The 17,341-nt window shown below is 31.6% G+C and overlaps 1 protein-coding gene across 2 annotated transcripts in view; it reads left to right on the top strand.

Moving 5' to 3' along the window:
• LOC106464553 (transitional endoplasmic reticulum ATPase) overlaps window positions 1-13,835 on the top strand; it is a 39,449-nt gene extending 25,614 nt beyond the window's left edge. The window contains exons 9-19 of one of the 2 annotated variants that reach the window (XM_013924698.2): window positions 737-872; window positions 1,434-1,546; window positions 3,326-3,490; window positions 4,231-4,353; window positions 7,245-7,457; window positions 7,873-7,957; window positions 9,255-9,348; window positions 11,119-11,248; window positions 11,460-11,615; window positions 12,529-12,686; window positions 13,320-13,835. In XM_013924698.2, coding sequence (XP_013780152.1) covers window positions 737-872; window positions 1,434-1,546; window positions 3,326-3,490; window positions 4,231-4,353; window positions 7,245-7,457; window positions 7,873-7,957; window positions 9,255-9,348; window positions 11,119-11,248; window positions 11,460-11,615; window positions 12,529-12,686; window positions 13,320-13,413 — 1,467 coding nt within the window. In that variant the 3' untranslated portion in view covers window positions 13,414-13,835. The remainder of the gene's footprint in view (window positions 1-736; window positions 873-1,433; window positions 1,547-3,325; window positions 3,491-4,230; window positions 4,354-7,244; window positions 7,458-7,872; window positions 7,958-9,254; window positions 9,349-11,118; window positions 11,249-11,459; window positions 11,616-12,528; window positions 12,687-13,319) is intronic. The other variant, XM_013924697.2, reaches the window with a different exon arrangement.
• The last annotated feature ends 3,506 nt before the right edge of the window (window positions 13,836-17,341 follow it).

The raw sequence follows: 17,341 nt of genomic DNA, 5'->3' as shown, positions 1-17,341 counted from the left end.
TTTTTTGTGGTATCTTGACCCCTCTATAATTATTAGAAATGAGCAATTGCTGTTTGTCAGTGTTTTGGACCTTTAAAAAGTATCTTTGTACCAAATCCCATGTAAATTGGTCAAAATACAGCCAAGTAATTAACCAAATACCCCAAAACTATGCTTTTTTCTGAACTCTGATCACCGACTTAAAAATGGCACATCCAACTTTTTTTGTATGTCATTGTGTTGGGCACATAAATTTATATTTGTGCCAATTTTCATCTTGATTTCTGTAAATATGACTGCACGATAGCCAAAAACATAAATTTTTGGGTCGTTTGATCTCTGATCCGATAAAATTCCTAAATCAAAACAACGATAAAGATATTTGGAAGTATTGGACCAAGGTATACCCTACCAAGTTTCATGTCTATTCGCCGAGAAATGAAGGAATGATGGTTAGTTGAAAAGTGTTTGGAAGAAGAAAGAAAGAAAAAATAGAAAAAAGTATGTTTCTCTGGGGAGATGTAATTAAACAACTTTGAAATATTACCAAATCCATGTCTGTATTTGATACAAATGTTTTTGTGTATGTGTAGTACCAAGTGTATAGTAACTTTTCTCCCACCCACATGTATATGTATGAATTATTTGTAACAGGATGTATATGTTTGTTATTATGTAATGCAGTTGACATAATTGATTGAACTTTAATTATATATATATTTTGCATTTACTAAAATTATTGATTTATGTGTTTCAGACCCATGGAGAAGTGGAAAGACGCATTGTTTCACAGCTTCTCACACTAATGGATGGTTTGAAACAACGTTCCCATGTCATTGTTATGGCAGCAACGAATCGCCCAAATAGTATTGATTCTGCCCTTCGACGTTTTGGTGTGTGTTTGTTTTTTATACTTTTTGACAGTATAAGATGATTATAAAAAGAACATCAGTGAAATATTGAAACAAAGCTTTTTTTCTTTAACTGGCAAGCTACAAATAATGGGATATTTAGATTATTATCCTTGTATCACTATTGTCATATTATCTTTTGTCATAAATGATGTGTCATATCCATAGGAAAATTTTTAAGCTATGAATAGCGATAGGTCAAGCACAAATTTTGTTTGGTTTCATGATACATCATACTTTATTTTTGCAATTACCTTTTTTATTCTGGAATTACAAAGAACATTTTATTTTTACTATTAATTAGTTTATGAAATTCTTTCAATGAAAAGATAGGTTAAAGAAATGAATTAATTATACTAGATTCCATGCTGCTGCAGGAAACATGTTTTCATTCAGTAAATGTTAGTAATATGAAAAGCTTGGTAAAGAAACTTGATTCAGGGAACAAAAGTAATTATATAAAGAGAAGGATTTTATATTGGTGTTATAATATAAGTTTTAAAGTTCATTGTTCGTAAATGTTTATTTTTCTTCTTCTAACAGGACGGTTTGACCGTGAAGTGGATATAGGCATTCCTGATTGTACAGGAAGATTAGAAATTCTTCGTATCCACACAAAGAACATGAAACTGGGAGATGATGTTGATTTGGAAAAGGCTAGTTTACTTATTTAACATGATGAAGTCTAAATTTATTTTGCTGCTACTATCATGAGAGTATTTTACAGAAATTCAGTTTAATACAGTTTTTATTGGTTCTATTTCATGTATCTGGAAATATTAATTGTCATGGAAACATGTATCTCAACTGTAGTATCATAACGTTAGTAAAACTGAATTTTGTTTACACTGATAATTTTTCATTTATAAAAATTTATAACCTTTGTTAGTTATTTATTGATATTATATAAATAGTATTCATTTAATGGCATAGCAACTTCTAAAAACTGGATCTTAACTCACATCAAACTTGGATTTGAGTTTAATCAAACCCACAATGCTGGTTATTTAATTTGTATTTTATTTCAGAACTTCAAGATTCAGTTCTATTTTGTTATTAATAATTTATAACAATAAGATTCGCTATTGGTATCAAAGATAATGCTAGGACTATTCAAAAAGAAAGGTATAATTAGAATTATATTTTACAAACAAAATAACTGAAATAAGAATGATAGATGATATTGAACTGTACTGGCCATGTGTGGTATTTAACTAAAATATTTTTAACCCTTGTGTTTCTGGTGTGAAGCTTCATTCAAAAAGAAAAAAACAATTGTGACATGTGACTGAACATTGTATCTTCCCCTAAAATACACAAAAGATGAACAGTACTAAACAAGTTTTAGTAATACAAATGAGACCATTGTCAAATCCTATGCATTAACCAAATGTGCATGGCTTTGGTCCATTGGACAAACCAGTATTTGAGAAGGAACATTGGCAATATTCCAAATATGCTACATATATATATACATAATGTGGTAAGCTTTTAATAAAGTTTACGATTCTGTTGTATATTAAATATCATATGTATTACAAAAGTATTTGTACTTAAGATACATCTGTGAATTGACGATGTTAGTCTGATTCGGACTCTGATAAGCCATGGTGCAATTATGTTCAAAACTGATAAGTAAGCTCTCCAAAATCTACAAATACAAAGATGCATGTGAATTCTGAATGGCATGAGGAACTTTAAGAAACGTAAATAAAACTTACTTAAATGCAAAGATTATATAAAAATTAAACCAAGAATAAAAATTCAAGTGTATCCATATACAATGAAACTAATGAAACATACAATGAAATATGACTTGACAATTTGTCTTCTTAACCCTATGTGCACAGTTGGGATCAAAGTGCACATGCAGAACCTTTTACAGAGTGCCATTCAACACAATATTATGTAATTTATGTCAAAGCTATGAACTATTCATTTTATCCTACATTGATAACTTAGCAATAGTTTGTGGTAAAGAAAGATAAGTAACAGATACTGAAAAAAAAACTGTAAATACGCATTTTGGAGGTTCTTGGGGTTATGAGATTACAATACAAAAACTGTATGATGTGCAAAATTGTTTTTATTCTTCACATGAACATCACATTTCTTAAATTCTAAAAAACAGATTAATGCGTAACACAAGAAGAGTTTTAACTGCTTGAAAAATTATTATAATTATTAAACTATATGAAAATTCTGTATAAACTTTAAAACTTATAATTTCAGATTTTCCATGAAAGCTATAAGGGCTAATGATAAATGAGACCAGTAGACACAGGGTATCATTCGGCTGAAGCTCACAGCTTTGCCACTTTTAAACATCCATAGAAAATATCACTATAAATCTAAACAGTATTCAAGTACTTATTATGTCATATTTGATGGTCTCTTTACTTGTTTTAAAATTTTAAAATTAATTTAATCTTCAGATTGCTGCAGAGACTCATGGTTTTGTAGGTTCGGACCTGGCTGCCTTGTGTTCTGAAGCAGCCTTGCAGCAAATCAGAGAAAAGATGGATCTGATTGACCTAGAAGATGAACAAATTGATGCAGAAGTGTTAAACTCTCTAGCTGTGACTATGGAGAATTTTCGAGTAAGTTGTCTTACATGTACACTTGGTTGGTTAACTCTACCTAATATAAATCATCATAAAAAAAAATTATTCTTAAGGCCCATTATAGATCATTTGTAACAGTAAATAACCTTTGTTAATATTTAGCTGTAGTTTGAATCATAAGAGTAAAGTAAGGTAGTGAATTTGTAACATTTAACTTCAGAGGGTAACTGAATCATGTAGACGTAACTAGAAATATGTAAATATCATCATAAACACCAGTGCTGAACTCAGAGTGTCATTGGAAAAAATTAAAAATATGAACATTTTCAAAAAAAAATAAGTGTTTATATTCAGTTCTGGATTAACAAAAGTGGTTTTTATTACAAGTTAAATAAAAGTTCATTTTGTTAAGATCAATTAAAGATATCAAACATTATTTCGATTGTGCTCTACAATTCTGTTTTCATGCCTTAGTTTGATAGATTTGAGTTTATATCTGTACATGTTAATTAAAGATGCATATTCTTAATGATATGGGTAGAATAGGATTATTTGTCCACATAGTTTTCTAAATAAGTAATTTTTTTTATATATATATTTTTAATTGTATTTGAAATGATCTAAATCTCTTTTTAAAATTTAGAAAAATTTTATATTGGGCTTTGTGATTATGTAGGCATAGGTCTTTGATTATAATTTCCACCCTAATTTGAGCCACCAGTTTGATATTCTTTTCACTTCATCTCCAACTTAAATAAGTGGTTTCTCATTGTTAGTGGGCTCTAGGGAAGAGTTCTCCAAGTGCTCTTCGTGAAACAGTAGTAGAAGTTCCTAATGTCACATGGGAAGATATCGGTGGTCTAGAAAATGTCAAGAAAGAACTGCAAGAAATGATACAGGTAAAGATGTTTGGATCAAGAACCTGAGTAAAGTAGAATTCTTAATGCTAAGATGATTTCACTTTTAATTTGTCTTAAACCTCATATTGTGGACTTGTTTTTATACCATTCTCTACTAGTGATATCCATATATTGCATCACATCGAGTAATTTTGTTTGTTCTGTTACAGCATTTAGTGTAAAGTACTGACCATAAAATTGCTTTTCTTGTCAAAGTATTTTCTGTGTGAAATGCATATCTTACAAAGAGGTTCCTATGTGTTTTCTATGTGAAATAAATAGGAACCTGACATTGATTAGTGCAATTAATTCCATCATTGATGGTATTTCCAGTTAAATGTTTTTGTGTGTCTTGTATGTCATTAGGAACCTTCTTAGTTTAGACCCATTTTTCTTATTCCAAAAAAAAATGGGAGTCACATAGACACCAAGAGTAATTATTAGGTTAACCCTTTCCAGATGGATCACGGGTCAAAGCCCATGTCATTGCGTTTGTTGACTCGCATTCAAAATTTTATTGAACTACTATTTCATGAAGTTATGTCAATAAGTTTGGTATCAAATTGTAGACTATAATTCAAATTTTAGTATTATACGTTATTCAATTTCTTAATTTAAAAGTAGATATTAAAAATACACAGTTAAACATCGATTTGTGTGTGTCACGTAGTATGTTGAATGCAGCACTGGTTCAAATTAAATGTTTTTGATGTCAAAATATTAAGTCTATAGTTTTGTATGAATTAGGAACTCAAATTACCAATGTTGACAAGCTAGAATATAATATGAGAACCTCTTATCTTTTCTATTTGCTAAGATATTGCTAGTGTACTGAATCAAACACAGTGGCTCCCTGCCCACCTCTTTCCATTTTTAGAAATGGTCCCTTTTACTTCCATATATGACATGAATAATCAATTGAAAGCTCAGAATGTCCCCCTAGTGGCTTTCTCAGCCATTTTAAATTGTTAGTATGTGACCTCGTTCTTTTGAACCAAGATTTCAAGAAGGTAGGCTGTGTCTTTAGTCTGCTCGAAATTTCATATTTTTTAAGACCGAAATACATCTTAGTTACTAAGCTTAATAAATTATAGTGGAATTCTATAGTATTAATATAGTAATTAATGATTTTGGGGTTATTCAAATGTATGTATAAAAACTAAGAAAAATTATTTTGTTTGATATCCTCCATGTGAAAGTTTAAAACGCTTAGCAACGTACGTCAAACAGCAACTGAGTACAAAGGTTGTAACTAGAAGAGATAATTGTTTGCTTTATTTCTTTGATAACTGTTCTGTGTTTTAAGAAAAATAAGTTTAAGAACTTATTTCTAAATAGTAATAATCTATATACATATATAATGTATAATAAATGAAATGTGACTGTATTTTACAAAATACTAGTCTACTAAAACACAGCCAAGACAGGTCACTTTGTAAAGACTAAAGGTCGTGAGCCGCATCATTGTAACCTTTGCATTATTAGCCAGGCATGGCTGAAAGCTCAATATAATAACAGTAATAAATATATGTATGAATGTATAATGTTATGAGATTTAAGCTATTTAGTCTAAGAATTTATGTTTTTGTGTTATAATATGTTGTCATTCTAGAATGAAAGATGCATAATTTATATTTATTTCCTAATTTTTTATGGTGGTTACAAGATTGGTCAAATTTACCAAACCCATACAGAGATTCATTACTGAAAATAACAGATAAAATATAAAGTTTTTTCTTAAGAAATATTTCTTAACTATCTGGACATCATAGAGATTTTGCATGTGAAATTTGAAAATCGTCTGATGCATATAAGTATTTTTAATCTTCAAATAAAAATTACTTTACATGTTTGATAGGTAACATGCAAAAAGAAAAAAAGTCATGAGAAAAACATTGCTTTACAAACCTTAAAACTTAATAAACAGAAGTTGATATTTGGCATATGAAAGCATTGTAATGTTTACTGATAATCTGCCAAATTTCGTTAACATTCACTTATTAATATAAAAGTTACAGCATGAAAATTATAACAAGCACAAAATGGTTACTAGTTCAGTCCCAGGAACTGAACCCGTTATGAAAGAGTTAAAGGCTGCGAAATAGTTTAATGACAATTTTTAAGATCTTTTCTTCTGTTCATAGTTAATAATTGCAGTTACTAGGAAAATAATTATAACAAATGTTTCTTTTATACTTTTTACAAGAATTTTAGTGTCTTGCTTCAATACATAATGCAATGATTTGTTTGTGTTATATTGTCATGTGATCAACATTTGAGGTATTCTTTGTGATTATTATGTGCACCTTTCAATCCTTTACCTTCAGAGGAATGTAACAGGAAGGACACATTTATTTAATACTAGGAACAATTGTGTAATCTTTTATCCTCATCAGTTACACTGGATATTATAGCAGTAAATGATGGGTACAAGAAGTTTGTCAAATATTGGGAACATTTTTTTTTTTTTGCGAGGTGTACAGTTTGCACTGAAAATATTTTTATTAGTGTTATTCTCTTTTGAAATCATTATATCTTGCAACAAAACTAAATAAATTAGGCTAGTTGTATTTTTTTTTAGGTTTCTTAATAATAAACTCCTTCCTGGATTATTGTTACCAGTGCCTAGTAGAAATGTATAATGGAAAAAATTGTGTGTAGAAAAACGTACATTAAAGAGAGAAGTGTTGTCACAAAGTATGTTTTAAAAATGTTTACTTGTAGTGTTTCTAAAGAAAGTTTAAATGTTCTCAAAGTTTTAAGTAGAGGAATTATTACTAGTATTTAAATAAGCATCATGGTTTTGAAAGCTATACAAGTTCATTCTGTTTATATATAAGGTTTAAAACCAAAGCTATCATGGCCTGATGTCTGATTTTATTCTTTCACAGTATCCAGTAGAATTTCCTGACAAATTTTTGAAGTTTGGAATGACTCCTTCTAAAGGGGTACTGTTTTATGGGCCCCCTGGATGTGGTAAAACACTTTTAGCCAAAGCAATTGCTAATGAATGTCAGGCTAACTTTATTTCCATCAAAGGGCCAGAACTTCTGACAATGTGGTTTGGAGAATCAGAAGCCAATGTTCGAGATGTTTTTGATAAGGTGATTTTTATTTTTGAAGTTTACAACATTACAGTAAATAAAAAACTTATAAAAGCTTTGTACACATACATTTTTAATATTTATAATGTATTTTGAAAGCATTAGTTTTAATAACGTATTATTTAGCTATACAATTAAGATCTGTTGTCAAGATACTAAGTAAATGTTTTCATGAATGATAAGTTAGTACATTAGATAAACCAGATTTTGAAACAAGAATTATTGATTTTTAGGTTTGTGCATGTTCCTACATTAAAGAAATGAAACGTTTCTAATAGTTTTAACTTTACTTTCGTGTTTCACAGATTTTTGTTTTATGAAAAAAACATTTGTTTGCTTTAATAGAAGTTACAAGTGCAGCCATCATAAATAACTAGTGTGGACAGAAATACATAATTTATTTTTATCTTCGTAGGCAAGAGCTGCTGCTCCATGTGTGTTATTCTTTGACGAGTTGGATTCCATTGCCAAAGCAAGGGGAGGAAGCATCGGAGATGCTGGTGAGCATTCTGATATATTTATCAGAATTTTAGGCCTACAGCTCCCAAGAGAAAATCATAGCTGATTTTAAGAGTCCTCTTACTATCTCCCCCCAGTTCACAGATTACCATTTAAAGTGTTATGATGATTGTATTTGAAATCATTTGCAACAACTTACAAAGGATAGTCTATTACATACAGAGAAAGGGATTAAAGACTCCAACAATAATGAGCATTGATGGGTTTAAATCAACTACAGTTACACGAAATAGATGTTAATAATTCTTCTTAACAGTGTTTTCCATGCTTCATTCAGTGCATTATTTGAAGTTCTCTGTACTGTACTAGTGAAACATTTTCTTTATTTTCACATGGGAAGAATTACATATGGAAGTTTAGTAGCAAACATGGATTGTAGTGTTATGTTATATGCTCATATAATAACAATTGTGAAATATATGGCTTGAAATATGTGTGTATAAATACATTCTAGTAGTTGCATTTAATGAGCATTAGTATATGTATCTTATTCAAAATATATTGTATTAAATCAAATTTTGAACATTATCTCTAAAAAATTCTGTACTATCAGTACTATGGATCTAAATTGTAAACCTAATTTTGTGGATAAAAATACAATCTTAAAACTAATATAATTTGATTGGACCTGTTTATCTACATCTTCATGCATGCTGGAGATGTCTGTAAAGCCAAGAATTTAATTGAGAGATTCAAACGTAACTGTTTTCCTATCAAAAGAATTAAAACAAGTCCATTGATATTATAAAAAAGTCTTGAGTAAGCATTATTTTCGTAACTGATGTCTTTTCAAGATCACACCACACACTTTTAACATGAAATACGTTTTGGAGCAAAGCTGAAAGTATCAATTGCTTTGATGTTTCTATAAATTATATGAATATCTCCAAAAAAGGAAGTGATTCATAACTACATTTTGTGTTGATTTTTTCCTTATACTATTAAACGTTAGTCCTCTACAAATAAATTGATAAATTTTCACCTGTTGACTTCTTTCCAAATTTTTTGCCATGTGTTATTGGTGCATAAGAGCTGACTCACGTTTTTTCTTATAATGAGTTCCCATTTCTCGTAAAGGTAAAGATAAGAAGCTTATAGTGAATTACAACTCTTGGATTTATTTGCATCAAGTAACTTATTAAAGCATTTGGAAAGCTTAAAAGAATGTACTGGTTATACTCATTAGCATAATCTTCATGTTTTTTTTGTGTTTTTCATTTTATGCTTAATTATGTTCGTAATTCAAGCCTAGTTTTTATGAAAATTTGAAACTTACAGGTGGTGCAGCAGATCGGGTGATTAACCAAATTTTGACAGAAATGGATGGCATGAGTTCCAAGAAGAATGTTTTTATCATTGGGGCAACTAACAGGTTTGTGAATAATTCAGTTTTTGGGTGTCATGAAATTTTAAAGTTACAGTGTGTTGAGAAGAAAGCTCGTAAAACAAACCATCCACTATTATAATGTCACTCATGGTGTGAACTGTGTAGTGTAGATCAGTATTTCTCAGTCACTGGTCTGTAGACTGGGATCTGTATGTCACAGTCACTTTGTTGATTGTGGGATTTCACTAAAACAAAAACATACTGAATAATCATATGTAAATCATAATGGTTTTTCATTGTAGTTTCATTTTGGTGTTCCGCTACAACTTAAGGAAGCAGCAAGCTGGTCTCTGGTATTGAAAAGGTTGAAAAACTCTGGTATGGATTATGTAAATTAAACCTTGGGGTAAAAGTCTTGTCTTTTTTAATGTAAAATGAGTTTTGGTGTTCTGATAGCAAATTTATTTAATTACTAAAATATTTCAAAATCTCAACATTAGCTTTTAGCAAGTGTTTAAAATAACTTTAATATAAAATATATTATGCTTTGTTGTTATCTATACATGTTGTTTTTACTTTATATTGATTTTCTTTGACTTGGAGATGAGTTTTAGAATGTTTAGCTAGCTAGGCAAAATTATATAATTATCTTTTGTAGGTTGTATTAAGCTATATAAAGTGTGTGAACATTAACAGTTTTTTACACTGCAGTTAACACATTGGAAAAGAAGCTACTTTTGAATAAAATCAGTGTGGTGATGTGCAGAATTGTTGACTGTTTTAATCTCTGGTTTGCTGGTTGAATATGATGTAACTTACACCCTTCCCAGCTTTTATGAAAAAATATTCTGAGAACTGAAGCATCAGATTGTTAAAACATAAAAGTTTACTTAGAGTTTGTTTCCATGAATTCTCTATCTACACTTTATTTAAAACTTATTGTGCATCTTTAAAGTGTTTTTGAAAATATATGTTGCTCGAATGAACACTTAAACCTGAAAAAATCCACAGTGGTTGTGAGTTTGGGGTTAATTAAACATGTATGTGTTTGAGGATGTTAAATGTCATGTGGAAAGGAAATCATTAATGTGGTGACACTAGTATTATTACAATATGTATATATATTATAAGGTGGCCTAAAGCTGAGCTGATGGTATTTGGTGTTTTCAGCTGAGCAGTTAGGCAGACTTGTCCTGTATAGAACTCTGCATATGCCACTGTTTGAAAGTAACCATAATTTTGTTTTAATTATAACAATATATATTATAAGGAACCCAAAGCTGAGCTAAAGATATTTGGTGTTTTCAGCTGAGCATTAAAAGATGGGTATATTTGAATAAATGGAACTTATCTATATGTGAACAAAAACACTAAATTTATAAAGAAAGAAGTCTTGTGATTGCCAAATAATTTTTAATGCTTCAATTCACTTATTTCCAGTGAATGCATGATATTTGAATTTTTTTATTGATTGAGAAAACTGAAATGGTTATTGGGTTATGTTTTATACTGAGAATATTTTGGAAGAAGTCAGAAATTCACAGTGTCTGAGTGTTATATAGGACATTTATGTTTGTAGGTGTTGGCACACCTAGAAAGCTATCCATAATTATATATCATTCTATTATTGCATTGGTAAATTTAAGTTTTAGCTTATCTGATTGATTTATACTTCGTGTTATACTTGATATAAAGAAAAAGCTTAACATAGAATAATGAACAGAAAGATACTTTGTGAATCGTATGATACGGAGCTAAACAGAATTTTGAGTTTGGTGTTGGCTACATTTGAGGTATATTTTTGTTTTGTGTTAGACCTGACATCATTGATCCAGCCATCCTCAGACCTGGTAGATTGGATCAGTTAATTTATATCCCCTTGCCTGACGGGAAGTCCAGAGTTTCCATTCTCCAAGCTAATGTTAGAAAGTCACCTGTATCAAAGGTATGCTTGGAAATGCTAGTTGCAAAAAAATTAATTGAATAACTGAACATTTTTTAAAAAATATGTTCATATATATGTATGTATGTAATTTGTTTTCTGTAAACAGTTGTTTACTTTAAGAAACAAAGTTTTTAATCAATTATGAATTGAAATGTGAACCATCAGAGTTTTTCTTGTAGTTGTTTTTTTAACCATTCTGTTTTCTACCTAGGATGTAGATCTGGGCTATATTGCTAAGGTTTCACAAGGATTTAGTGGTGCTGACCTGACAGAGATCTGTCAGCGAGCTTGTAAACTGGCCATCAGAGAAAGCATTGAAGCTGAAATTCGTAAAGAAAAGGAACGAGCACAGAATGACACTGCAATGGTACATGTGTCTGTTTTTATCATAATATCTCAATGAGGTACAATATTAAATTACTGGACTCTTACGAAAAAACTACACAGTTGAGATTGTTTTGTGTGGATAGCAACTCGGTAGAATTGAAACGTAGCATCTTAAAGAAGTAACTTAATACTCGTTTGATAGAATATTATCAAATAAATTTAGGTTCCAAAACTGAATATTATTAGTTTCCCTGCGAAAGCTTATGGATGATAGATGATTGTAGTGTTTGAGGAGTGTCGTCTAAACTGATCAACTTTTAAAAGTATTGATGAGTCATATTTACTGTGGAAATAGGTATGGATAACAAGCAAAAAAAAGAAAGTTTACTGGTGTAGTATGTAAGTGAGATAGTCTGTTGAAGGGTAAAAATATGTGCAAATAATCAGTTTTGCTAACTACTAGGTTCACATATGGTGGACAGTATTTAACTTAAAGCATTGGTGTATTTAGGGATCACCAGCTTGTACCGGTTTTTGTTTTTTCTGCTTGACTAAATTTATTTTGATAACTTACTTTGCTGGAGCCCAAATGCATTGAGGCCTAGAAAACAAAATATTTTTCTTATATGTATATGTATTAGGTTAGGCCGACATCCTGGACCTGTCCTGCATAGAACTCTACATATGGCACTTTTTGAAAGTAACCAAAATTTTGTGTTAATTATAACCAGTCTTTTTTAGTTATTAAGGCAGCATGATAAAAAATATACCAGGGCTGTGTTATAGAATGCTGTAATTTCTTGGTATTTAGTCTCATACTGTAATATCCTGCGATTTCTAGCTAGAAACAATTTTATGACAACCATACACTTTCACTTGAATTTCAGTTAGTAACACAAACTATGAATTATTGTTAGATTCTTTTTTTAAAGGAAAAATATGTTTTGAAACAGGATGTGGAAGAGTCTGACCCTGTTCCAGAAATTCGAAGGGATCACTTTGAAGAAGCAATGAAGTTTGCACGCCGATCAGTTAGTGATAATGACATCAGAAAATATGAAATGTTCTCCCAAACGCTTCAGCAGAGCCGTGGCTTTGGCACAAACTTTAGGTAATAATGACTTTCGTTTTTTTTGGTGGCTGAACTTTAGTTTTATTCTAAATGTGCTATCCTTTCTGTCATCTGTTTATCTTAGGTAATAGAAATATGAGTAATTAAACAAAGAAACATATTTCAACCTTCAAATTTAGATAGTGTGTAACAAGGGCCAAATATTGTACTGAACAAAAACAAACTAATGGGAGGCAGGTAAGTTTTTTTAAGTACTTTATGTACCGATGACTCCTTATAAGATAAGTAGTGCAGTAACTTTTTTTTTTTATACACTGAATGTTTTGGATAGGAGTTGCTTATAGGGCATGCTGAAACTGGTTGTTGCATTGAATATTTTGGATAAGAGTTGCTTATAGGGAATACTGAAACTGGTTGTTGCATTGAATGTTTTGGATAGGAGTTGCTTATAGGGAATACTGAAACTGGTTGTTGCATTGAATGTTTTGGATATGAGCTGTTTTTTAGAAAGTGCTGAAACTGGTTCCATTGAATGTTTTTGCTTTTGTTAAGGAAAAATAACTTAATATGTAGAATGAGTTAATAACTCAAAACTACATTTCTGTAATGAATCAAGCTTATTTTTTCATTTCAAAAGAACGTTTTTTTCATCAATGCTTCTCTTTCCTGCAGATTTCCAAGTGCACAACCATCAGGGTCTGGGGGATCTCAGGGGCCTGAGCAGGGGAACTTCCAAGATGACGGGGATGATGATTTATACAGCTAAGAACATTGTTCATGTCTCATGTCTTAAAAATAAATGCTAAAATAAATTTAAAAACGGCAAAAGGATTTTAGTAATTTAATTCTTTTGTTGCTGTCTAGCATGCAGAAGGAGTCTGAATATATTAGGATCATTTTGCACATGGACTGAGGTGAAGAGCCTTTTTTGTTCTTTACAGCTGCATGATAGGCATTAACGAGAAATACTAGAATGTGTTTAACTCCATTATCCTTATCAAACACCAATACAAAATTATTTTTTATTTGAAGGATTTTTCAGTAGGTAGAATTATTCTCTTTCAACTTATTGGATTTTACATTTTACAAGTCAGCTGTTCTGTTTCTTCTTTCTTTTTTTTTTTTTTGTTAAAACTGGTTAAGTCATTGAAGTAAAAATAAAGCACTTATTTCAGTCACAAAGTGATACCGTGCGTGTGTATGTTTGTTTTTCTCTGTTTTGACTTCTAAACAAATACTACCTGTTATTACAATTTATCTGTAACAAGCAGTACTGACAAACTACACAGCACAACACTGTATGTAATAGGCAGTACTTCTAACAAACTACACAACACATTACCTGTAATAGGCAGTACTTCTGGACCACAATTAAACATTAATTCCATGAGCAGTCATATCAGCTAACAGTAAAACCATAACGTTTCCAAACATGTCGATTGGTCAGTGGTCAGTACAATTTGAATGGGCAAGTATCTAACCATTCCACTGGACAGACAAACGCCATATTGTAAAATCACTTTCTTGCTAGGATAAATCCTTCATTTCTTCTTTTACGCTGAGACAGTTAAATATACTTCAAAGAACTGTGGCTATTTGTACACACCTACACACTCCTGTAAGTTCGATATGATACCATACGATGTTTAAAGTGAAAGTTTCAAATGAAATTTGTCCGACATTATATAATAATAAGATAAAATATGGTTATGTACAACATTTTGTTCTACTGCCAGATTTTTTCACAACTATTCATTGCATTATCTTTTAATCGACCGAATTTTCTTGTCCACAGAGAACTAGGTAATAATAAAATATTTTAATTCCTGTTTATATTTTTTATTTATGAGCAATTATAAAACAGAGAAATAAAAAAAATTAGCAAATTCTTATTTTTAGCTATTCATGGAATTTTAAACACCATTATTTTGCACGTATAAAAATATAAGAAGTTGATTAAGTCACCACCAGAGTTCTTAAGTTACAGTGGCGTAACTACAAAAAAATTCCCCCTGTCCCCTGCATAAAAAGTAATTAGGCCTTCCACATTTAATTCCTTATAATTGTAGTTACGATTTTATCAGATTCGGACCCTTGCCTGGCATGGCCAAGTGGTTAGGGCGCTCGACTCGCAATCTGAGGGCCGCGGGTTCGGATCCCTTCCCACCAAACATGCTCGCCCTTTCAGCTGTGGGGACGTTATAAAGTGAGGGTCAATCCCACTATTCGTTGGTAAAAGAGTAGGTGGTGGGTGTTGATGACTAGCTCTAGTCTTACACTGCTAAAATAGGGACGGCTAGCGCAGATAGTCCTCGTGTAGTTTTGCACGAAATTCAATATAAACAAACAAATGATTCGGACCCCTACCGCAATTGCCAGGGCTGCTGTGGCATACTTGCGCCACTGTTACAAAGTTGTTTTTTTTTAATATTTTAAGCTGTCTTGTCTAGTGAATTTGTAATGGTATCCTGATAATATGTGAACATAATTAAGCTATTAAGATCATGTTTATATTTTCCGGGAAAAGAAAGAGATAGCTATAGTAATCTATACATTTTGAAAGTTTATAAATCCAGTTCAATGCCGTTTTTGTAGTCCACGTGAAATCAGTATAACATTTGTTTCAGAATATACTGACCAACAGATGTCGCTAGAAACATAGAAGTAATAAATGAATAACTTTTTCTGTATCCAGTTTCAGGATCAGGTTAAATACGTAGTGTTATACAAATAGATATACGATGTTATTAAGCTTTGAATGTGTATCAGTTAGAAAAGTCCTTGACTTCACCATTGGTTTACCAGTATCCCCTCTTTTTTGACATATTGTATACAAGCTTTGATAACTTAAAGAAAGCCGAAACGTCGCCTAACAAAAATTGTCAAACATTTTAAGACAATAATTTTCGTTCTTATGTTAGATGTTTAAACGTTCGTTTTTGTTAATATAATTAGACCTGTAAAATGTTTCTTCTTACGTTGAAACCAAATACCTGATTTCACAGGTTAAAAAGTACCTTAAAAGAGAAAGAAATACAAGCTGAAAGACGAATATATGGAGATAACTTTATGACGTGTAACGTTTTGTGTGATATTAAATAAAAATATTCTGAACTTCACAAGGAACTCCTTTCATTGCAGGGTCGTGGGAACCGGGTACATTACATGCGTCCATGGCCCTGGCACTTTTTTCCTGTTTAAAATGTATGTACGTGTAAAAAAAAAATAAAAAAAAAGTATTTTTGATATATAAAATATGGTATAAACGTGTAGGGCACTGATCCTATGAGCAAATACAAGTCCATTTGCCCCTCAGTGCGGACTTGTACTGCTAGACTACAGATAGCCCTTTATGTTTAACAACAAGAACACATACACACCAGTCCATTGGTGGAGCTAGCGATCAGCTAAAAACTGTGCACGTGACCAAAATAAATGCTTTTTGTGCTTGTTTAGTAGAAGTTTTGTTTGTTTTTAATTATGCACAAAGCTACACAAGGGCTATCTGTGCTTTTCCCATCACGGGTATCGAAACCCGGTTTCTAGCGTTGTAACTCCGCAGACATACCGCTGTTCCACTGGGGGGTTTTAGTAGAAGTACAGTATTTTGATTTTTGTATTAATGTGAAAATGACCACTTACAATAACGACGTCGTTGCTATTGAGCCACATGGTACGGCCATGTTAATTCCCGCGAGCCTGAGTTGTATATAATGTAATCCAATTGTAAAGAACCAGGTTTGGGGATTTTCCCGCTAGGATTCTGCTGAATCTTCCCATCTTGTTTACCAGTTGTTAAGCGCAAAGCTACACAATAGGATATCTGTGCTGTGTCCACCACAGGTATCGAAATCTGGTTTTTAGTGTTATAATTCTGAGCCACTGGGGGGTTTCCGCAGCAAGTCATGAAACACTGATCAATGGCGTCTTAAAAGTTAAAATGTGGCATATGGTACAATTAAACTCTGAAAAAAAAAAAAGAAACCTAAACCTCAGACTAATTACAAGACGATTTGTTCATCGTGTTTTTGAGTTTAACATTGTCTAATCAGTGGAACATAATTTGTCGCTTAATTATTTCATGATATACTTGACTTTTAACATCTGCCAGGAAAAAAAAAATATCTAACGAAATTTCATACCATTATAAAGCTGATACGCAGAGATCTTAAAATGAGTATATAGTATTGGTAAGTTATGCTATATATATAATAAACCGTGTTTCCTACAGCTGGATTTGATTGATTATTTGGCGCTGGTGAAAAATGTACTGTTTATTCTGAGCTGTATACCTTCCCCATTCCTGTGGGATCAAACCTTTATCTCCACCAGTCCATTGCTGTACTTGCACGCATGCTCGTAAGCTGTGGTAGGCTTGCAGCCGAATATAGAGATATAGGAGGCAAAGTTTGAACCTGCACTACTGTCGTGTTTGACTTTATTGGCGAATCTTCTCGAGGACAGAAGATATAGTCCTTCAGAAGAGGCACCACTGTGTAAAGATTCCGATGCTTCTTTTCCAGCTCTTAAACTCTTTCCTTGAAAGGACCATCACTTCTGCACTTTTCCTGTGGTAAACCTTTATCAATTCTAAGCAGACGGGATGTGACACAAGACCGGTAAACCTTTATCAATCCCAAACAGGGGAGATGTGACACAAGATCGGTAAACCTTTATCAATTCTAAGCAGACGG

This window comes from Limulus polyphemus, unplaced genomic scaffold (genome assembly GCF_000517525.1).
Source record: "Limulus polyphemus unplaced genomic scaffold, Limulus_polyphemus-2.1.2 Scaffold1685, whole genome shotgun sequence".
NCBI lineage: Eukaryota > Metazoa > Arthropoda > Merostomata > Xiphosura > Limulidae > Limulus > Limulus polyphemus.
Note: the sequence above shows the minus strand (reverse complement) of the source record. Positions and strands in the feature narration are given on the sequence as shown.